At 33.4% G+C, this 23,023-nt stretch overlaps 3 protein-coding genes across 4 annotated transcripts; 2 read left to right on the top strand and 1 right to left on the bottom strand.

The window, feature by feature from the left end:
• The first annotated feature begins 5,735 nt into the window (after positions 1 to 5,735).
• Positions 5,736 to 13,690, top strand: LOC141659403 (linoleate 13S-lipoxygenase 2-1, chloroplastic). The gene is made up of 9 exons (XM_074466256.1): positions 5,736 to 6,176; positions 7,991 to 8,262; positions 9,542 to 9,779; positions 10,432 to 10,749; positions 10,982 to 11,067; positions 11,195 to 11,305; positions 11,440 to 11,741; positions 12,175 to 12,441; positions 12,741 to 13,690. Exons 1-9 carry the CDS (start codon positions 5,822 to 5,824, stop codon positions 13,498 to 13,500), a joined length of 2,709 nt encoding a protein of 902 aa, XP_074322357.1. The 5' UTR covers positions 5,736 to 5,821; the 3' UTR covers positions 13,501 to 13,690.
• On the bottom strand, positions 13,423 to 21,039 carry LOC141659404 (putative pentatricopeptide repeat-containing protein At3g49142). Of its 2 annotated transcripts, none has more exons than XM_074466257.1 (3): positions 19,376 to 21,039; positions 19,197 to 19,293; positions 13,423 to 13,986 (listed from the first exon to the last, which is right to left on the bottom strand). In XM_074466257.1, exon 1 carries the CDS (start codon positions 21,023 to 21,025, stop codon positions 19,379 to 19,381), a length of 1,647 nt encoding a protein of 548 aa, XP_074322358.1. In that variant the 5' UTR covers positions 21,026 to 21,039; the 3' UTR covers positions 13,423 to 13,986; positions 19,197 to 19,293; positions 19,376 to 19,378. The 2 variants fall into 2 exon arrangements, with proteins under 2 accessions (XP_074322358.1, XP_074322359.1); XM_074466258.1 differs by having other exon boundaries at positions 19,197 to 19,273.
• LOC141659405 (beta-glucosidase 24-like) lies at positions 14,552 to 19,024 on the top strand. The gene is made up of 13 exons (XM_074466259.1): positions 14,552 to 14,795; positions 14,917 to 14,986; positions 15,598 to 15,656; positions 15,877 to 15,952; positions 16,069 to 16,146; positions 16,239 to 16,326; positions 16,777 to 17,032; positions 17,189 to 17,304; positions 17,686 to 17,903; positions 17,994 to 18,025; positions 18,266 to 18,368; positions 18,475 to 18,583; positions 18,788 to 19,024. The coding sequence occupies exons 1-13, from the start codon at positions 14,619 to 14,621 to the stop codon at positions 18,957 to 18,959; spliced, it is 1,554 nt and encodes a 517-aa protein (XP_074322360.1). The 5' UTR covers positions 14,552 to 14,618; the 3' UTR covers positions 18,960 to 19,024.
• Positions 21,040 to 23,023: the final 1,984 nt, after the last annotated feature.

The following is a 23,023-nucleotide window of genomic DNA, read 5'->3' as shown; positions in this document are numbered from 1 at the left end:
GGTTGCATATTTGGTTGGATATGAGGTTGGACGGTTGCATATCTGGTTGCATATGAGGTTGATCCGTATTTTTGTAAATATTTTCTACAACTTGGTTATTTATGCAAATATCCCAATTTTTACACATATTTTAAGGTGACTTGACCGTATACTTTTTTTAATTACTTTTAAATTTTTTTTGTAAACAAAAATTTAAATCTTAAAATATTATTCACAAAAAAAAAAGTTTGAAAAATAATTAACAAAAATATGTGGTCAAAACACCTTAAATTACGTGCAAAAATCAAATAGAACAATTAATTTAGGATGGAGAAAGTAAACGCTTGACTTTTCGCGCACATTTAAATGTGTTTTGATCATGTATTTATAAATTTGTAGAAGTGTGAATATATGGATAGTTATTTACGTCATTTTTTATTTTTTTTCTTTCTTCATATAAAAATAGACATAAAATGTTATAATTTACAAATAAAATTATAAATATCTAATCAAAACATATTTAAATATGTGCAGAAAATCAAGCGTTATACAATAAAAAATAAAGGGGTATATAATTGCCATACACTGATTAAACTGTAAATGTTATTCATACTCTTATGTAGACTTGTCAATAGATTGGATTTGATCGGATCAGCCTAAATTCATATATATATCCATTTTTTTCGAATACGAATTCGGATCAGATCGACTCCGAATTTTTTATAGGTTGGTCGATTCATATCTGAATCCGTTCAGATCACGAATTTCGGATCAGATATCCTCTTCATTTATGTATATTTATTTTTTAACTTAAGTTATTACAAAATTTATTTAAAATTGACAATTCCGAAAAATATTAAAATACAAGTAGAATACAACGAAGTTCAAAGATAAATAACAAACTAAAATGCACTTTTTGAAATAAACATACCATTGGTTTGTACAGTATTTTAATTTTAACAATAAAAAAATTGATGTTGTGTAATGAAAGTGTTATATGAATTGAGATTTGGATTATGCGTTTCTAAAAGGTAAAAGAATTAGGATTACAGAAATGGGATTATAGAAATGGACCGGACTCTAAAGACCGAACCAAACGAATTATAGACAATGGACTTGATTCGAGGATAATACGTTAAAAATTAAAATTATTAAAAAATATTTTATTATGTAATATATATATAAGGAGATGGTCAAATATAAACCAACCTTATTCTAAAAACTAGAAACCAATGACAACCACTAATTTTATAGCTTGAATTGAATTTCCACTACACAAATTTTATCTACTCATTCTCTCTCATCCCTCCAATTTCACGTGACTCCCTCTATGTACCTTGTACCCTTGCGTAAATATTTTTATTCCTATTTTTAATTTAATTTTTTCATTATTCGACAAACCTTTTTTAAAATCTGACTTCACTATATTTTTCTCCATCTCCCCACAATCAATTTGCATACCATATTTGCTATATTCCGACGATAATCACTATTTATACTTAACAGAATCACTAAACCGGAATTACTATAATTTCATAACTTTCTTAATTTTAGTGATTCTCGTAAGCATAATTAGTGATTCAAGATCTAGAAATTACTATCTAAAATTTAAATTAGAACTTAATTTAGTAGTTGTTAAGTTTTTAGGGTTCACCAATTCCTTAAATAGGTTTTAAAAATATTTAGCTCTTTCTAATAATAAGAAATTAGTTGATAAACATTCCATCTATTTAGGGTTTAGGGTGTAAGGTTTAGGGCCTAAAGCCCTAAACCCTAGAGCCTAAACCCTAAAAACTAGACTGTATAAATAGTGATTTTTATGTATAATATAGTGATTATTATGTGTAATGTGGTGATTACTATGTACAGTTTAGTGATTGTCGTCATACGATTTAGTGATTGAAAAGTATATCAGTATGAATACCATACTTATAACAACGCTTTGTCTCCCCCTTTTTAATTTCTTTTTCTGCTCTCGGACTTTCTCCTGTGTTTTCTTTTCTTTATTTAATTGGGCTTAATAAAACCATAGCGCACATAAATGGACCAGGCCTAACAAAATTCAATTTGTCTCTCTGTTCTTTTTATGTTATTACTTAAATTAGCTAATTTTTAGTGATTCTCGTAAGTATAATTAGCAATTTATCGCCAGAATATAGCACATATGGTATTCATACTGATCGTTGAAGGATGTACAAAAAATACAGTGAAGTCAAATTTTAAAAAAAAAACTCGTTGAATAAGAGAAAAAATTAATTTAAAAATGGAGGGAATTTGTGGTGCGGGTGTAACTAGAGGTGGCCAGACGGCCGGTTTGACTCGGCTCGCACGTGAACCGGCTCGCCAAAAACTCGCTTGACTCGGCTCGTTGCGTGCCGGTTAATTATTCGACACTAACCGGCTATACAGGTGAACCGAGCACGAACTAGGATTTCAGAAACCGCGAACGGACCGGCACGGCACGTGAACCGGCCCGTGTAATTCGTGAACGAGTAAGAAACTGTTTTAGTCGTTATTCGGCCCGTGTATTCGTAAGTCGGTCCTTGTAATTCGGTGAATTGGTGAATAATTCGGCCCGAGTAAGTGGTACCTGGAGGAAGAGGCGTGGGAAATGAAGTGTGTATAAACAAGAGTATAAACAAGAGTATATATAAACAAGAGTCTGATACAAAAAATGGGGAATAAAAAGAAACACAGTTAAAAGTAAAAATAAATCAGAAGAAGTAAAAGGTAAAAAGAAAAAATAATATATATACAACAAAGTACAAGTCACTTTGTAAACCAACTAAACACTTGTAAACCAACTAAACACTGCAATTTGCAAAAAAAAAAAAAATGTTTATTCGCCTGTTATTCGGCAGAACCGTGTAACCGTATGGCTCGCCTTATTCGCGGGTCGTATACGAGTTGGACCTTCTAATAACCGGCTCGGCACGGCACGGACCGTTTAATTATACGGGCCGTTCACGAGTTATGTTGTAAGTAAACCGGCCCGTTAAAAATTCGGCCCGGCACGCACAGCCCGTTCGTGTGGCCGGCTCTAGGTGTAACCGGTGCATGTGGGTTGTCCGGCGCATGTAAGTTTTATTAGGCTGAGTTTGTTTCTAATTCGGCAGTTTCTATTTGAACAGCCTCTATATATATAAACCGGATCGGATCTGCCTAAATACATATCCACTCCATTTATAATCAGATTTTTTTTATCGGATCGTTTTAATAGATCGATTCATATCCGCTAAAATGGCCTCGGATCGAATCGGGTCGGATTTTTTGCTCCATTAACATACCTATCATAGAAAACTTACTGTATAACCATAATTTCAAAACATTTTTCAATAAGAACGAATTAGTAATATTTTTATAATAACACTAGGGTCTACTGATTTCAAATGAAAATGAGGATTTGGAGGAACTGCTAAAATTTTCAGCTTAACCACTATTCCACCCTAGATTTGAACTGAACTCATGGGGGTATCTTATTTGGTGGTAGGAGCTTATAGGTTCATCTTTTACCTCATCTAGAAAACCCTACATCTTAAATATTACTTCACTCAAATCTTTCCTTATTAATCTTAAACTCTAAACATATTAATTAGGTTACTAAACTGTTACAATAAAATTTTCAATAAACATGAAAATCCACAACGTGATGCACGTTGGAGTCAATTATTTTCTTCTCCGGTTTTATTATCAATCATCTTTGATACCCGTGAGCTATACTTATATCAGTGATGTGTCTGGTTTTCTCATTTCAGATTACTGGTGGTCCTTGCTCCTTTTGTTTCTGTATTTTTTTGCTGTTTAGGTGTTTGCTTACTAGTTTATTTAATTGTCTATTTATCATTACCAGAAGTCATTACTAGATATAGCTAAACAAAGATCTGACATAAGAAAAGTTAGTTTAATTATTATATCCATTTTTCAAAAAGAGTAATGTTATTCCCAAAATTTGTATCAGAAATATTATAAGATGATATGGCATGACAGGTGTAGTAATTTAATTAGTAGGCGTGTATAAATGTATGCAGGTTTCACGGTATTTTGAGGAAGTACTACCATTTATAAATGATTTGGAAAAAAAATTGTAACAATATTTGGGCACTCTAACATTTTTACATCAAAAATCACCAATAAATCTATAAATGGTCACCAATTAGTTCAAATTTCTAAAATATGTGATTATAATTATATTTATATCTTATATATAACAAAAGTAGAATAAATATTATTAAAATACTAACAAAAGTCGAGTTTCGATACTCAATAACAACTAATATGTATTACATATATTAATAAATAACATATTAAAATATGCATATTATCAAATTTTAAGAATTAGGTAGCAAAAATTGGATTTAAAATTGTACTATAAGTCACTACAAGAAATATGGCCATTTGTGTCGGAAAACTTGCGACGGAAAAAAATGTGCGCCCAACTTACGACGGAACAAAGTAAAACGTCGTAATTATTTATGACGAAACTCAAAACCGTCGCAAGTTTAGTATTTTATTAATAAAATTTTGCACGACACGATTAAATAAAAATAAAATCATTTAAAGTTGCGACCATTTGATTATTTCGTCGTAAGTTAAATATTTTTATTAAAATTTTAACTTAAAATTAAATAAAAATATATTTTATCTAAATTTACGATAAAATATTTGTGACGGAAAAGATCGGATCGTCCAATTTACGACGAAAATTAAAATACGTCGTAAGTATCAAAGAGGGAAATTCAAAATTTTCCCCAAAATTTTGGCGGAAAAATGAAAATCATTTAAAGTTGCGACAATTTGATTATTTCGTCGTAAGTTAAATATTTTTATTAAAATTTTAACTTAAAATTAAATAAAAAAAATATTTTATATAAATTTATGAAGAAATATTTGTGACGAAAAAAATCGGATCCACCAATTTACGACGGAAATTAAAATTCGTCGTAAGTTAACAAAGAGGGAAATTCAACTTTTGTGACGAAAGATTTGAGCAAATGTTTATATATATTGTGAATATGTTTATATCCTTTGTATTGTTATGATTGTATGCATGGTAAAGTAGGGTAAAAAATGAAATTAGAGCTCTATCCACTTTGTGTTGAGTTTGTGATTGCATTAGATTTTCATTAAATTGGAAGCCGAAAATGGTTGAAAACTGAAAAATCAGAATTTGGCTACTCTGTAATTACAAACTTACGACGGTTGTTCATCACATTTTCGTCGTAAGTTGGCCCCAACTCCCAAAATACGACATTCTTTTCTGTCGGAACTTACTAATTTACGACGTATAGTTGCGTCATAAATTTATGTTTTATTTTATCAAAGGTGGGCTCCACTTCCCTAACTTGCGACGTTTTTCTTAATTTTGTGACGAAATGAATACTTATGACGAAATGTATGTACTTGTGACAAAATTGGAACTTGTGACATAATTGATATTTATGACGAAATGGTTACTGGTGACAAAATTCTGAACTTAAGACTTCAACAAAAACGTCGAATATTTTTCGTCACAATTGGCCCAATTGCGACGAATTGTAGTGTAAAAATTCTGTCGCAAATGGGTATATTTCTTGTAGTGAGTTATTATATGTATAAGGACTTTGTAAGAGATGAAAGCTCCATGAATAAATTTTAAATAAACACATGCATATATTGTCATGTGGATCATATCATGTGAACCAAATCTCTGAATTTTCTTCTATGAACTGTCAAAAAAAATCTTCTATGAGAACTTTTTTCTTCTATAAATAAGAACACAAGCACCACTTCACTTCAACAACACAAGCAAAACTTCCTTTCACCTTCTTTACATATACATACTCAAAAACTTTCATTCTTTACAATGCTGCAGTCTCAGCTTCACAACTTCTCCTCATCAAAAACCCTACTGCAATGCCACAAGCCCTTCTTCTCCGAAAACTTAGCTAACCCTGCGTTTTCGAACATTAGAAGGGCTCGATCAACAAGTACTGGTAACAAAAACAAGAAAAACAGTGTCCGTTATGCTGCAAGAAGCAGTACTATAAAATCTGTAGCCAATTATACCGAAACCAAGACGGAAGTTGTTGCTACGGTTATAGTGCAATTCACGGTGGGCGGATTTTTGTCGAATTTAGGGTGGAATCCGCTTGATGATATAAGCGATTTGTTTGGTCAATCAATTCAGTTGGAACTTGTTGCTGCTCAACTTGATCCCTGTAAGTCTAGCTAGCATGCACCTACTTATAATGTAACTTATAAGAATACCTCTTTAATTTCCATTTTCTGTCACAAGAAATCATTTTACGAGTCTTAACTGTTAAGTAAGAAACTGAAGAACAACTTCTCTAATAGCGACCCCAAATAATATTCAAAGTGGGACTAATTCAATACTTTAAATATATATATTTATTCTAAATTTACATTTTTTTTCCAAAGTTCACTACAAGAAAAAAGGTTTTTGCGGGCAGCCAATTCGGTCAATTTAGATACAAAATCGATCAGTATTAGAAAAAATGACTGGATATAAATCAGTTGGATTATCTCCTGTCACTATTTATTTTTTTAGTAAAATTTTACGTTGATTAACTAAGACTACGGCCACGTTTGCATGATATGTGTCGAGATCCATCTAACATGTTGTGGGCCGAGGTGTTAGTGCCACGTTGAGGTGCATGGGACTAGAGACACGTGTCGTTACACGTCAAATAAAAAGATAAATTATGACTGATTTATCGACCGATATTTTGATCCCTCATTTCAACGGTCAGTCAATCAAATTTGACCAGTCGGTTGAACCATCGTTATAATCTAACGGACCGATTTTGTATGTCGGTCGTTACATCCTTTAGTATACCGACCGATTTCGTATATCGGTCATTTTTTGCCCTTTTTTGGTTCGGCGGGAATTGTGCGGTCGGAGAAACTCCATATTTCTTGTAGTGTTTGGACCATTGGCCGGACGAGTTTGGTTCTGGTCCTCCTGTTCTGCCCAGGCTAAATCGGTCATTACTCATAACCTAAAAAAAATAGGAAGAACAACAAGTTTGAGTTGGAAAATGTATATCATGGGGTGTACATTGTACAATATGGACATGTATATGTATATGACGTACAATATGTACATGCATGTATATGATGTACTGTAACTTAACATACCTAATTACCAGTTTAGCTAGGTTAGATGGATATATCTTTTTAGTTAGTTAAGGTGCCCTAGAAATATAACAGATATATGGACCTAATTAATATAGGTTATGAAACAATGTTCAGAGAACAGCCTGAGAATATAATCCAGCAGGACCACCGCACAGGTAGCTCGGCACATGTAGCGGTGTATATTGACTTCAGTATATTATCTGATAACAAGGGATATAACTGAAAATGAAAGGCATGTCTGCAGAACCAATGAATTGATGAAAATCTTATCCCATCTACGTTCCGGTCGATCTATCTTAAACTGGGACCATCTTCTTTTTCCGGATGGTCAATTCCGACCACTTTTTCCGAAAAATAATTCCGAAAACTTAACCCAAAAAGATCATTAATTATACATTTTATATCTTGTTATACACAGATGGACGCATTTTTCGTCTAATTTGGCCGTTTTTTTAGTGATTAAACATCTATGTCTGAGATGAATATACTCTTATCTTACCCCTTGAGCAGCCGGAAAATGTGATGAAGTCCGAAAACTAAACGGTATAATATAGAAGCGTATTTCAAAATTATATAGTACTTAATAAGGCCTCCTCGATACTAATCTAGCCTTTTGATATGATTAACATCAAACTAAAATTTAATTCCTTGCTCTTAACTTTATACAGTACGAGCTTACTACTTTGTCGAAAGTAAAAATACATTGTGTTCACTATGTTGGACCCAAGATAATATATTATTATAATAATATTATTATTTTATCGATCATTACTAAATCGAGGTTAAGCTGTAATCATCATATTAATTGTTTATATATAAAAATGCATTGTGCATGTTGATTATTAATGTTGATGTGGTTTTGTTGATTATATAGCTACTGGAATAGAGAAGGAGCCGATAAAGGGTTACGCACACAGAGCAGGGAATGTGGACATAGATGATGTGAAATATGAATGCAAATTCGTAGTTCCAGCTGAGTTTGGAGAAATTGGTGGCATCATAGTAGAGAATGAACATCACAATGAGATGTTCTTCAAGACTATTACACTTGATGGCTTCCCAAGTGGTCCTGTTCATGTCAATTGTGAATCCTGGGTCGATTCCCACCGCGATAATTCCGATAACAGATTTTTCTTCACTAACAAGGTCAGTAATATTCTCGACAGTATCATGCAATTACGAAATTTTTAAATTATTAACGGTGGTAAATTTAAGCTCTTGAATTTTAAATAAATATTATAAATGAGAGATTCATTTTTTCAGGACGTCAGTAAAAGAAAAGTGAATCATACTCCCTCCGTCTCATTTTACGTTTCCCATTTTAATTTTTTACACTATTCATGGTGAACGATTGACTACTAATTTACGTATAATCTATAAGATCAAATATAGTTATCAGTGAACTTGTTGAATTCGTATTTATGAGTAATTTAATAAAAAGAAGTTTTTATATTTAATACTAATATGAAATTAACAATCAAAAGTGTGGATTGGCAAACGTATCCAACATAAATAGGAAACGTTTTTAGGACGGAGGGAGTAATCAACTAATTAATTGTGAACTTTAAAAACCTAGTAGATTCATAACCTAAGCTAATAATGTTGTAGCATGTGTTTGTTTACAATTCATGATTGTACGAGAATTGATTGTTTGTTGACATGAACTGTCTACTGTCATATGTAAAGTGTACTGTAGTGACTTCACATAAACAATAATTTGGCATGCACGTGGTTCCAATTTCCCAGTTCAGTCTGCTCAACAATAATTTATGTTTGAATACTGTAGTGACTTCACATAAACAATAATGTTTAAATATTTTAATTTTAAAATTATAAACAAAATTACGACGGGTACACTACATTTCTTGTTCCTGAATTTAGGATAAAAAAAAAATAGAAAATAACTAATTTTCCTTTATTTCATAAAAGTTGTTCAGAAATATACTGAAGAAAATTATTCTTTACATTTTTTTTCTTTTCTCTTCAAAAAAGGTTTCTGGAACACAGCGTAAGTGTATTTTCGGATAACAGAATTACTCAGACCTAGTTACTCAGAAAAAGTGTATTTTCATATATTTATTTATTTCACTTCACTCGATTTTATACTCTACTTTACATGTGTAGTTCACTTCATTTTTTTATAACAGAATTCTACATACTATTCTTGTTTTTTATCATAATATTTGAATGTTGGATATTTTTCGTTTTCGTAAAAGGAGCGAGATAATTATAATCATGCATCTAAAACGTGTCAAGTTATTAACATGTTAAGTAAACTCGCTAAAATTTAAACGAAAGTCTGAAGATAATCTTATACTCTTCAATAATCACAAACACAATTGATAATTTAGTTATTTCACTGTCTCTTTGATGGATAATAATGATGCAACATACAACTTTAACATTAGTTTTGTTTTGCAAACAGTCATATTTGCCGTCGGAAACACCGGAGGGGCTAAAACGATTCAGAGAAAGTGAGCTGATGAAAAAAAGAGGAGACGGAACTGGAGAAAGAAAACACAAAGATAGAATATACGATTACGATGTTTACAATGATCTCGGAGATCCTGACAAAGATGAAAAACTTGCGAGGCCTATTCTAGGTGGCAAAGAATTTCCTTATCCTAGGCGTTGCAGAACTGGACGTCCTCGCTCTAAAAAAGGTCACAACAAATTATCAACTCTTTCATATTCATATCATTAATATGCATGATAATTCATAATTAAAAGGTCACGATGCGTTTGGTATAATTGACCGGACATAACCAGATAGACAAATAAAAAAATTCAAATTAAAAAAGTGGGGAAGGATACGATACGTTTCGTATAATTGACCAGACATAATCATATAGACAAAGTAGGGGTGGGAGGACTCGACCTGAATCCCTCACTAAACCGAACTCTCACGAAACCGAGCTCTAATAGTATTGGAGGAATGCCCTACATGATCTTATGCTACTGAAGAGTAATATGCTTGGACGTTTCATAATTGAAAAGGTTACGATAATTTTCATATAAATGACTAGACATAATAAGATAGACAAACAAAAAATAAGTGGGGAAGGCTACGATACATTTCGTATAATTGACCAGACATAACTATACAGATAAACAAATATTTAAATTAAATAAGTGGGGGTGGGAGGACTCAACCCAAATGCCTCACTAAAACGAGCTCTAATAGTATTGGAAGAAGAACCAACATGATCTTATGTTATCCAAGAGTAATTAGGTTTGGAGGTATATAGAATGTGAGAATACTAACAAATCTTATATGCTATATAATGAACTGATAAAATATGTTGATATATACAGATCCGTTGTCAGAAACAAGGGGGAGCAGTGTATATGTGCCGAGAGATGAAGAATTTGCAGAGGTGAAGTCACTAACATTCTCTGCCAAGACAGTGTACTCTGTAATTCATGCTGTCATACCTTCGCTGGAGAACGTATCCATTGACGCGGACCTTGGATTCCCATATTTCACTGCCATCGATACTCTCTTCAATGAGGGTGTTGATCTCTCCGAGGTTCCTAAAGCAACTCTAGTAAATATTCTACCTCGTCTCCTGAAATCTGTTACCGATAAAGGGAAAAACCTCATTCTATTTGAGACTCCAGAATTTCTCGACAGTAAGATCCACAACTTTACTTATCTATCCTTCAACCTCTAAAAATGTATAACGTAAAAAATACATATGTAAACCAACAAAGGGTCGGTGAAGTGGTCGAGGTCTTGATTCCTCTAAGAGAGGTCAAGGGTTCGTCTCTTGGCGTGTGCCTAAGTTTACCTCTATCAAAAAAAATACATTTAGATGTTGTACATTGTCTGATTCGGTATTGTTCATTGTATACTAACTATCAGGGGATAAATTTAAGTGGATGAAGGATGAAGAATTTGCTCGTCAAACTCTTGCTGGCCTGAACCCATGTTGCTTACAATTGGTTAAAGTATGTCATAAGCATACCATATATCTTGATTCTGTACTGCCCAAATACATCAGATTGCATAACCTATATAGGAAAGGCTTAATTACGTGTGTTAAGGTATATATGAACAAATAGAGATAATGTGCAGGAATGGCCATTGAAAAGTCAGCTTGACCCCGAGGTGTATGGACCTCCTGAATCGGCAATCACCACAGAATCGGTAGAACAAGTGATCAGAGGATTCATGACAGTCGACGAGGTAATCATGAGTCATATAATATTCCCCTTGAAATAATGGGATCATAAATTTAACAGTGTGTGTAGGTGTCCAAAAGAATCAATATTTTACTATGTCCAGCAACTTATCTATGATGATTATATATATGAATGCAGGCCATAAAGCAGAAGAAACTTTTCATGATAGATTACCATGATTTGCTGCTACCGTATGTAAACAAAGTGAGAAAGATAAAAGGAACTACTCTGTATGGATCAAGGGCCTTGTTCTTTCTGACTCCTATTGGCACATTGAAGCCAGTAGCCATTGAGCTTGTCCGGCCTCCGTCAGATGAGACACCCCAGTGGAAGGAAGCATATGCTCCCGGGATTGATGCTACTAGTGGTTGGCTTTGGAAGCTCGCTAAAGCTCATTTCTTGGCGCATGACTCTGGTTTTCACCAGCTTATTAGTCATTGGTACACTTTCACTTGTCTCTGCTTATTTAAAGTTTTCTGCACCTTGCAGTCCTGCACACATACTTGGAATTTATATAATATCCAAAATCATCAGTGTAGACACATTATACCATTGAGGTTTTCTCCAGTACATTGATTGAGAATGTTCCAGGCTTATGGAAAATAATGCTGGCCAACAAATGCACAATTTCACAATTTTGCAAATATAGTGTAAGATATGATAACCTCTTATGATACATGAAATGCATAGAAAATCTAGTATAAAATTTTTTTGCCTTTTAACGCAAAATACTCACACCTCATGTGTCATTACTGTTGCAAATTTTAGTTGTCCTTTCAATTAGTATAAGCTATAGTTCTCATTTCTTTCGATAATTAGTGTGCATAGAAACAATGTAATTAGGGCGTAATGTGTAGCATTTTTATTTTGCAGGCTAAGAACTCATTGTGCAACAGAGCCTTATATAATTGCAACCAACAGACAACTCAGTGAGGTGCACCCAATTTACAGACTACTACATCCTTATTTTCGATACACAATGGAAATCAATGCTTTGGCTCGACAAGCTCTCATCAACGCAGATGGAATTATTGAGTCATCATTTGCACCTAGAAAGTACTCTATCGAATTTAGCTCTGTTGCATACGACAAGCTTTGGCGTTTTGATCACCAGGCATTGCCAGCAGATCTCATAAGCAGGTAACTAATTACTACTATATGATTGCTAAGAGAAAAACTCCACTAATTACCTATTCTATAATACTCTGAAAATCATGGTAGTGTATATAAAGATGATAGAATACAAGTTGGTGAAAGAACTTGAAATCAATTGAACTGGAAGGAATGAATTTGGAGTTGCATAAGAGGAACATGTGTGTCAACAGAACAGCCTACATTGCAAACTGCAATCTCATTTCAGCCTGAGTTTCAATTCATTGCTGCCACTTTTTAATATAAAGAGCCTAGCACAATCTTAATTTTTTGTTAAAATTATGCAGGGGAATGGCAGAGGAAGATCCAAAAGCTCCGCACGGTCTAAAGTTAACAATAGAAGACTACCCTTATGCAAATGATGGTCTAATCCTATGGGACTGCATTAAAGAATGGGTTTCAGATTATGTGAACCATTACTATCCTGAGCCAAGCCTTGTCGAGACTGATGAAGAACTCCAGGCATGGTGGGAAGAAATCCGAACAGTTGGACATGGAGACAAAAAGGACGAACCCTGGTGGCCGAATCTCAAAACACCAGAAGATTTAGTAGGAATCATCACAACCATTACATGGGTAACATCTGGTCACCATGCAGCTGTCAACTTTGGACAGTATGATTTCGCAGCTTATATGCCTAATAGACCTACAATCGCTAGAGTCAAAATGCCTTCGGAAGATCCAACCGATGCTTCATGGAAAGCATTTGAATTAAGGCCAGAAGATGAACTTTTGTCGTGCTTTCCAACACAACTTCAAGCCTCAAAAATTATGGCAATTTTGGATGTTCTGTCAAATCATTCTATTGATGAGGAGTATATTGGTGCAGAACCAGAGCCTGCGTGGGCTGATAATCCGGCAATTAAAGCAGCATTTGAAAAGTTCTCTGGAAAGATGAAAGAGCTGGAAGGAACAATTGATGCACGAAATAATACTAAAGAGTTGAGGAATAGAACTGGAGCTGGCGTGGTGCCATATGAGCTTTTGAAGCCTTATTCAGACCCTGGAGTCACTGGACAAGGAGTTCCTAATAGCATTTCTATTTAGAACTTCAACTTGATATAGTTGAAGTTGTGTGATTGAACAAGTCTTGTAATTACTATTGAGGTTGCGTGAACTCTTGAAACTCTTTAAAGGAGGGGTTTTTAACTATGATTAATCGAGTTCATAATTGTACTAGTGTTTAACCAGTTGATCGTCTTTCTCTGAATCGTCATATGTGGCGACTTTATTTCCACGGGGTGTTAGTACATACATGGCAGGAATGTTATGAAAATGCAAAAAATATGATTTCACTAGTCGGAAATTGAAATCAACAGAAAAACATCTTAGTTTGATCACTTATCTGTTTTTCCAGCTATATATGGCACTAGACGATGTTCGGAATATAAGTTTTTTGCGATTTTTGGTGCTTACCTGTTTGTGCATTTGGACAGCCTGACATGAGGTCATAAAACTTGCTGACTTGGGATATTGGCAGCAGGGCATTTTCATATTGTAGAGTAACGCTCTCTTGTTTCCTTTAAGCTGTACCTGTATGGAATATAACCTTAGTCCAAGTATAGTTTCTTCCATGTAAAAACATCAAGTAGGCCAACTAAAGCTACATACCAACTAATGACAGGGTTTGAAGGAAATGCTGATCCAGGAAATACTGACAGAAAATTAAAAACCGAACTGGAAAGGTTCTATCATATATCTCAACAATATTATGTCGAAAATATCATATCCAGTGACGCTACTAAAGAAATGTCGGTTAAATTATGTACTATTTTTTTCTGCAAAGTAATAGATTGGTTTTCCACACAATTTTATTATTAATTAGATAGATTATAATAGATAAGTAAATTTTTACTATATAGCATTATAAATGTTGTCCTAGTCAATAATTTTTATGTGCTATATATTTATGTTAAACCTCAACTTAATTGTATTGTAATAAATAATATAAAACAATACAATAAATTTGTCATCCACATAGCCTGGTTGATTTAACTTCCCTGGTAGATGAGAAATGCATACAGCATTCAAGGATCATAACAAGCTCATTGGCATGGACTCGCAAATACTGACTATATACACACTGACATATATAAGTGAACTGAAGATGGACTGAAACATTTAGATCAGCTTATAGTAAGTAGGCAAAATCACACATATACGCTATGAGGATACAAACCAAAAATCTTGCTCAATGGTCCATTTGGTTTGTCATTACCTCTGTTATATTAGGAACCGGAGCTCGAGGGGAAGCTTTTACATCAAATTATGGCCTACATTTTCTTAATAGAACCAGCTTTCCAACTGGTTTCATATTTGGAGTGTCTTCATCAGCTTACCAGGTTTCTCGGGGCCTTATTATTAGCTTTAGCTGTGTGCACACACGGGTGCATGTGTCAAAATTCAATCTTAAAACTGCTAATCCTACTCTCTGTGGTTATTTTATTTTCATTGTTCTAACAGACAGAAGGAGCTGCAAATGAAGATGGCAAGGGGCCAAGTATATGGGATACTTTCACTCAAAAATTTCCAGGTCCTTGCTCTATCTGCAGAATATATCTCCATGCCTCTGTATCAACTTAATAATAATGTTCACCAATCCAGTACACTTTAGTACTAATATTCACTAATCCTGTATTAATAGGCCCCAAAACTTAGTCAGGAGTGGTACCCCTAATTAAGTATTTATACCAATAGTCCCTCAAATGGAGCCATGAGAGATATTACTTTTTGATAACAAGTAAGAGCGGATAGACCTGGCTGCATATAAGCACCGATGCCCCTCCGGCCTGTACAATGAGACGCTTAATGGTGCAGATAGAAATCTACCCTGGATTCAAGACGATCACTTTATATGTGCAGAGAATATGAAACTCTCGAAGTGTTGATATAATCTATTTGCTAAAAGTGTCAAAATTAGAGCAAGTTTGTAATTAGCTAACAATATTAAATTTAAAAAAAAACAGAACAATTTTATGAACTGGTACACATTTTCCGTAGAAAATTAAATAAAGATAAATCGCCTAAATATGTAGATAACAAAAATATCAACATAAAAAAAAGTTCGTGATAATTACTCATATTATAGATTTATGTACTGTATGTAAACAATTTTTAATATAGCTTACGGTTTACATGTAGCAGAGAAGATAAAGGATCACAGTGATGGAAACATCGCCACAGACAGTTACCATCAATACAAGGTTCCATTCAATTAACCTTTTCTATCAAGAAATTGTAGCAACTTCTTTCTTGAATGCATATGCATTTAAAAAAATATGTGTGTGTGTGTGTGTGAAGCAAAATGCACTTTGATGTTTCGATCATTTTCTTCCCCTATCTTTCAAAATGTAGGCCATAATTTGATGTTAAAGCTTCCCGGCTTCATTTCAATGATTCATTCTTTGGTCATCTATCTTTCAGGAAGATGTGAGGATGATCAAGAAAATGCACTTTGACGCCTATCGCTTCTCAATTTCATGGCCTCGAATCCTACCATGTAGGACTGCAGCTTAGATAATCCTCTAGTTTAGCTTATTTATTGTTTTTTTTATCTTTTTATGCCTATTTCGTTCTAAATTTTTAATTGCCGAGAATTTTATTTAATAATTGTAGATGGAAAGGTGACTAGAGGCATTAATGAACAAGGACTCCATTACTACAGCAACCTCATCAATGAACTACTTAAAAATGGTCATATTCATGCTAACTTCTTATAAAAATTATTCAATTTGCTTTTTGGATCACTTTGTACTCTTTTAACTCATAACCTTATATATGGACAGGCATAGAACCCTTTGTCACTCTTTTTCACTGGGATACGCCCCAGGCCCTAGAGGATGAGTATGGTGGTTTCCTAAGTTCTCAAATTATGTAATATACTCGATCTTGTACTACTTAGATTCTTGGCTGACATTGGCTTTGTCATTTTTAGTTGCCAAAATGTTGTGTTCTGTTGGAAGGAAAGGTATTAAGCGGAATGGAAATCATAATTACTTTAGTTAGTTGAATGTCATTCATCACCTCTATTCGTCCGGTCATCATTATATTCCACTAAAAATTTTAATGGCAAACTTACTCATTTCAAATAATCCTGCATAATCCCGGCCACAACCTTCACAATTTCTCTTATTACAATGCCTAATCGAGTTCAGAATCATATTAGACTATTACCTTTATCCCATAATTCAACTTCTACTTCTTCTTCTGCCTCTATTTTTCCCTCACAATTTCCGTTCCTTTTCTATCAGATATCATTCCTTCAGAGGGAACACGACCTAGACCAACTTTATATGCTAATAACACCCCTTCAACTTGTTGCAGAAATGATTATCGTGATTATGCAAATCTGTGTTTCCAAACGTTTGGAAATAAAGTAAAGTACTGGACCACATTCAATGAGCCGTCCACTTATACTATACAAGGTTATGTCTTGGGTAATTTTCCACCAGGTCGATGTTCTTCATGGCAAAATGCAAATTGCACCGGTGGAGATTCAGGTGTGGAGCCATATATTGTGGCACATAATCAACTCCTAGCTCACGCGACAGCAGTTAAATTGTACCGGGACAACTATCAGGTAAATTTATTGTTTCTAATCAACCTGTCACTGTCTGTTCCTATTTAGCTCTACAAGCCGGGACAATTAAAACAGGGAAGCCAGACTCGTATTACAAATTCAAGGTGCATTAAAGTAATTACTAGGTAAATGATAAGGTAAGATAATCCTGTACAGGTTTCGCAGAAAGGAAAGATTGGAATAACACTAGAGACACGCTGGATGGTGCCTCAGTCTAATGAGCCTATTGACAGGAATGCTGCTGATCGAGCCCTAGACTTCAGCATTGGATGGTAATTATAGTTTGCATAACTCAAAATTACAATAACAACATTATCTATCTGTACATATATATTTGATGTATTTAAATATATTAAATCAGATATTATTATAACAGAGAATTAATATTGGATATATGACAGAGTAATTAACCCACTGGGTCAGCCAAACTGGTCAAAATCCTAATTTAGTTCTTACTTCTCACCAAACTGCGGTTCTATGGTTAAATATAAATTCTTTTTACACGGAAACCAATGTGTATATTGTAGATCCAACGTCTTTAAGTGGCTGCTTCCCAGCCAATATTGCCGACTCAGGGGTGATTTGCCTAATCGACATATGTTTTGGGTTTTTATATATACGAAACTAACTTTAAAGCTCAATGTTTTGTACAGGTTTATGAAACCGCTAACAGCAGGAGACTATCCGAGCATAATGCGCTGTCAGGTAGGAAGCAGACTTCTAAACTTCTCAGAAGAAGAAGCGAATATGCTGAAAGGCTCATTTGATTTTGTTGGTCTCAACTACTACACTTCAAACTATGTAGAAGACTATTCAGATGCCAATCTTATAAATGTCAGCTACATAACCGATTCACAGACTCGTGCAAGAAGTAGGATTTAACTCCACCGCATATTATTTTGTGTTATAAACTTGTAACTTCTGGTACTGATCATTGTTCATCATTTATTTTGTCATGTAGCTGAGAAAAATGGAGTCCCTATTGGTCCTAAGGTAGAAATACTTAAACATTCCTCTTATTCGTCCTAAATACATACCATGATCTATAATCTTGTTCATCAATTGGAAAATTCAGAAATCGTGACATTTCTTTATTGTTTTAGTAAGTTTTACTCTTTATTGGGACTGGAGAGTTGTACAACATCAATTTTGGGACTAGAGAGTTAGACAACATTAAAATGAATATGGCATATATTTATTTAGTCTTGTTTTAGTAACCGGTATATGTTGCAGGGTGCATCAAGTTGGCTGTATGCATATCCAACAGGAATACATAATCTTCTACTGTATATCAAAAGAAATTACAGTAATCCAACAATCTACATCACAGAGAATGGTAATGGACAGAACTTACTCTAATGACATTTTAATTCTGCAGACTAGTGATTGACTAAATTTGGAGGTTAATGGCAACATATATAATTCTACATTTTTTTCTCAAGGAATTGATGAGGTAAATAATTCTACATTGTCTTTGGAAGAAGCCCTCGATGACAGCACAAGAATTGACTACTACTATCAACATCTTTCCTTTGTTCAACAAGCCATAAGGTAAGTAACATATTAATAGAATTGTAGAATGTAGGTCAGGAGTTTTTGAACTTGGGGACTGTTAACATTTTTTGTTGAAATTGTGGCAAGTAGTACTGAAATAGCAGGACTTGTATTTTAAGATGGAGAGAATTTTCCTACTTGATAAGATTACTATGTTTAAGAACTTGTATAATTTCTTAGAATATCTATGTTAATTCACAGTGAAGGTGTTGATGTGAGGGGATACTTTGCATGGGCAGCTATGGACAATTTTGAGTGGAATTCTGGATACACTGTAAGGTTTGGCTTGAACTTCGTGAACTACAATGCTAGGCTGAAAAGATACAAGAAACTTTCAGCCAAATGGTTCACAAATTTTCTTCGCGAAAAATAATAAATTCAAATGTAACTGTCCACGGTTTTTTATGAATAAGTTCTAACACAATTTCCCCCTATCAATTTACATATGGTTTGTCAAAAAACTGGTCATTTCTGTACAATTGGTTAATTGGATGAATGTATGCTCTTGGTATTGAGTTCCTACTAGCATTATCCATACTCTCTTCTTCCAATCGAGATAAATTAAGATAATATAAACAAACAGTAGGAGGATTCTAGGTTGGATAATTACCAATGTGTAAGCACATATCTGTGTTTGTCCTCTGCAGCAACTTCAAGGAATACGCCATGTGACTGGGACAAGCTAAACTGAAAGTAGAACCATAAAACTGCAAGATTTATGACAGTAGTTTCACTATAAAGTCCAATATATATAATTTTACATAATTGATGGAACTGGAATTTGCATACCTGCTACAGCAGTTTAGAGCCTTTGCTTATGAGCTCTGATTTAGAAGACATATCTCTTGTCTCGAACAAACTAATACCAGGTCTTTTATGGATCCCCTTCTCCTTCATAAGCTTTCTTACATACTCAACCTCTTCCCATTCTTCCTCAGCACCACATATATTTGACAGTGTCACAAAACCTCCAGGTCTCCTCGTCTCCATTTCAGAAAGAACCTCAGCAATTTTCTTAGCAAGATCTCTTCTATTGTGTAGTTTACATCCATTGAAGAAAGCACCAATAATGGACTCTGTAACTGCAAGTGGCATTTCTTTCACAAAATCATATGCTTCATCCATTCTCCCAAAGCGACAAAGAAGATCAACAACACAAGAATAATGCTCCGGGCTAGCCTCAAGGTCATAACATTTCCTCATCGACCTATAGATTTCCAAACCTCTATCGACAAAACCACTATGGCTACAAGCGGAAAGTACACAAGTCAACGTGACTGAATTTGGTTGCATTCTTTCAATTCCCATCCTCTCAAAAAGCTGGATCGCAGAATTAACCATCCCATGCTTCCCGTAACATCCAATCATCGCATTCCAGGATGCCACATTCTTAACTGGAATTGTGTCAAACACATTTCTAGCATCAATAACAGTTCCACACTTAGAGTACATATCAATCAGCGCACTAGCAACAAACACATTCATATAAAGCTCCATTCTGTATATGAAACCGTGAATCTCTTTCCCTCTTTGAACCAAATCCAACAATCCACACACAGGTAAAACTGCAGTGACAGTAACATGATTAGGCCTAATCCCCGCAACCATCATATCCCTAAACACCTTAACAGCTTCAACCGTCCGTTGGCTCTGAACAAAACCTGAAACCATAGCATTCCAAGTAACCAAATCCAGAACCAAACCTTCCTTAACCATCCTACAAAACAACGCAAACACTCCATCACAATCACCCTCCCTAGCACACCCCGCAATCATTGCATTCCACGTAAACTCATTCACTTCCACTCCCTCCACCCTCATTCTCTCAAACAAACCAAAAGCCTCATCAATTTCCCCAACCCTAAAATACCCACAAATCATTGAAGTCCACGACGCAACATCTCTCTTAAACATTCTATCAAACACATACCTAGCATACACACCACACCCACATTTCCAATACATATCCACCAACCCATTACCAATCTCCAAACCTAAACCTAAACCCATCTCACAAATCACACAATGTACTTCCCTGCCCTTATTAAAATCAACCAACCCAACACAAGCTTTCAACACAAATTTAAAAGTATACTCATTAGCCACATTTCTTGATTTTCGAAACCTCGAAAAATAGCCTAATGCATGATGATAAAAACCAGAGAATGCAAGTGATGAAATCATCCAATTATAAGCAAAAATAGATGGGTTTTTAGTTTGTTCAAACATTAGTTTAGCAGATTTTATGTCCCCACAACTTGCATATAAACCTACAATCTTGGAACTTAGTGAGTTGAAGTTGATGTCAACACCTGAAACTAACAAACAACAATGGACTTGTTTGCCTGGTTTTAAGGTTTTTGATTTCATGCATTTTTGTAATAACCACAGCAAGTTGTTGCTTGTTTCACATGCATGCAAATTTTGTAAGTATTTCATAGTTTTGAGTGATTTTTTTTATATTTCTCCGATATTCAATTGCGGCAACTCAATACATATTTGAGGTTTTTTATATGTAAAATATTTTTTTAAGAAAAATACAGTATTTTGAAATTTTGTATAGCATCAATTTCGCAGTTGAAACAATCCCTCCCCCGCCCAATTTTGAAATTGGGGGGGCCTTCAAGCTTTTATTTAAATTTAGGACACAATATACGTCCGCATACATCCGGGGCGGATGCGGAAATTTTTGTTTAGGATGATATCCCACAAATTTTAAGAATATTTCTTTATATTTTTGAATTTTGAGTGAGTATATTTAAAAATTATGTTTTTTAAAGTTGATTAAAGCTCGGCTCAATGGATTTTTTCGTATATATAAAATTTAGCCTATTATTATATAAAATTAACAAAAATGGTCATTTTTTGAAAATTAGATCAACTTTAGCCGATGGAATCCCTATATATGAAATATTTCTCATATATAAAATATCCAACTTTAGCAGATGGAATAGCCGACATATACCCGACGATGGAGTATTCAATTAACTAAAATTGACCCCTTTTTGAGAAATATTATTTTGGATAATTTTTTGGGTGTTGTGGCGGGTTGAAAAATACAAGAAAACAGTAAAATTGGGAAAAAAAGAGTCGGTAAAAGGTGTGTGGTTTTTGTTAGTAGACCTACTTTGGAGGCGACGTCAGGTCGAGCATCGTGTTTCTCGTTTTAAAAACAAAGGTAAATATTTCATTTTCCTTTTTGTTAATGTTTGTTTGCTATTTAATTACTCCCTCCGTCCCCCTCAATTCTTTACATTGGGGAACGGGAACTCGGCACGCACTTTAATGCTCTTATTAAATGTAGTTGCATAATTATTTTTTAATTTTTTTTTCTTCTAAATAAAAATATAATGTACAAACTTTATAAAAAAAAAAATTAAAAATAAATTACAGAAGTATGTTTTATAGTTGCCTTAAAATGCGTATCAAAAATGTGAAAAAAAACTGTAAAAAAACTGTATCAGAAGTAGGATTTTTGCGTTCAATCTGTACTCTTTATTAATAAGTGAAACCATGTATAATTTGCCACAAATTTTGGTACTTACGTAACATAAGTTGATTTTTATTATCAATAAACTCTGTTTTTAACGCAAATCGACTTTTATTCTTTGTCATTTTTATTTTCTTTTTAGTTACTGTTCATCCAATCGTCTATTTACTTTATAAATTAAAAATATTTTTAAATGATTTGTAAATTATATTAAAAATTTATTAAGTTACATTAAATTAAGTAAAATAACTTATATTTATTTTAAATTTTAGAAAAACTACAAACTACTAAGTAAACTACTTACACGAATTGACTTATATTAATGTAAACTTTATTTATTTATAAATTATATTAAAAATTTATTAAGTTACGTTAAATTAAGTAAAATAACATATATTTACTTTTATTTTGAAAAACTACTAACTACAAAGTAAACTATTAACACGAATTGACTTTTATTCTCTGTAAATTTTATTTTTTATAGTATTATTTTAAAAATAATTAAGTAATAGCAAATGACTTTAGTAACATTTATTAACTTTTAAACTGAAAAGTATTGATTAACGATTGTATTTGTTACTGTCCATCACAACGTTTATTTACTTTGAATTAAAAAACATATTTTAACAGTCCAAATTTATGGGCCGTATTTAGATTATATTAAGTAATATTAAATTAAGTTTAATAACATCTATTTACTTTTAATTTGTAAATTAATTTTTATCGATAATTAAGTAATATTAAATAAACTATATTGAAAAGGCTAATTATAAGATAATTATCAAATTATATTAATATGAAATTATATAAAGAACAGATATTTGGTTCATAAGATAGAGATACAGTTATTTTCACAAAAATAAAACTAATATGTTACATTTCTATATCAAGTAAAATAATGCAAAAATAGAATTATAGTGAAAAATTTCATAAAAAGTTCGATTTTT

The sequence above is a fragment of the Apium graveolens genome, chromosome 5, assembly GCF_009905375.1.
Source record: "Apium graveolens cultivar Ventura chromosome 5, ASM990537v1, whole genome shotgun sequence".
NCBI classification, from domain to species: domain Eukaryota; kingdom Viridiplantae; phylum Streptophyta; class Magnoliopsida; order Apiales; family Apiaceae; genus Apium; species Apium graveolens.
Note: the sequence above shows the minus strand (reverse complement) of the source record. Positions and strands in the feature narration are given on the sequence as shown.

Excerpts from the sequence above, each read along its gene's own strand:
- LOC141659403 (XM_074466256.1), top strand. The coding sequence starts at position 5,822 with ATGCTGCAGTCTCAGCTTCACAACTTCTCCTCATCAAAAACCCTACTG. Across the intron at positions 10,750-10,981 it reads GACTCCAGAATTTCTCGACA|GGGATAAATTTAAGTGGATG; the intron begins GTAAGATCCACA and ends ACTAACTATCAG. Across the intron at positions 11,742-12,174 it reads CACCAGCTTATTAGTCATTG|GCTAAGAACTCATTGTGCAA; the intron begins GTACACTTTCAC and ends TTTATTTTGCAG.
- LOC141659405 (XM_074466259.1), top strand. The coding sequence starts at position 14,619 with ATGAGGATACAAACCAAAAATCTTGCTCAATGGTCCATTTGGTTTGTC. Across the intron at positions 14,796-14,916 it reads TGTCTTCATCAGCTTACCAG|ACAGAAGGAGCTGCAAATGA; the intron begins GTTTCTCGGGGC and ends TTGTTCTAACAG. Across the intron at positions 15,953-16,068 it reads ATGGCCTCGAATCCTACCAT|ATGGAAAGGTGACTAGAGGC; the intron begins GTAGGACTGCAG and ends TAATAATTGTAG.
- LOC141659404 (XM_074466257.1), bottom strand. The coding sequence starts at position 21,025 with ATGAAATACTTACAAAATTTGCATGCATGTGAAACAAGCAACAACTTG.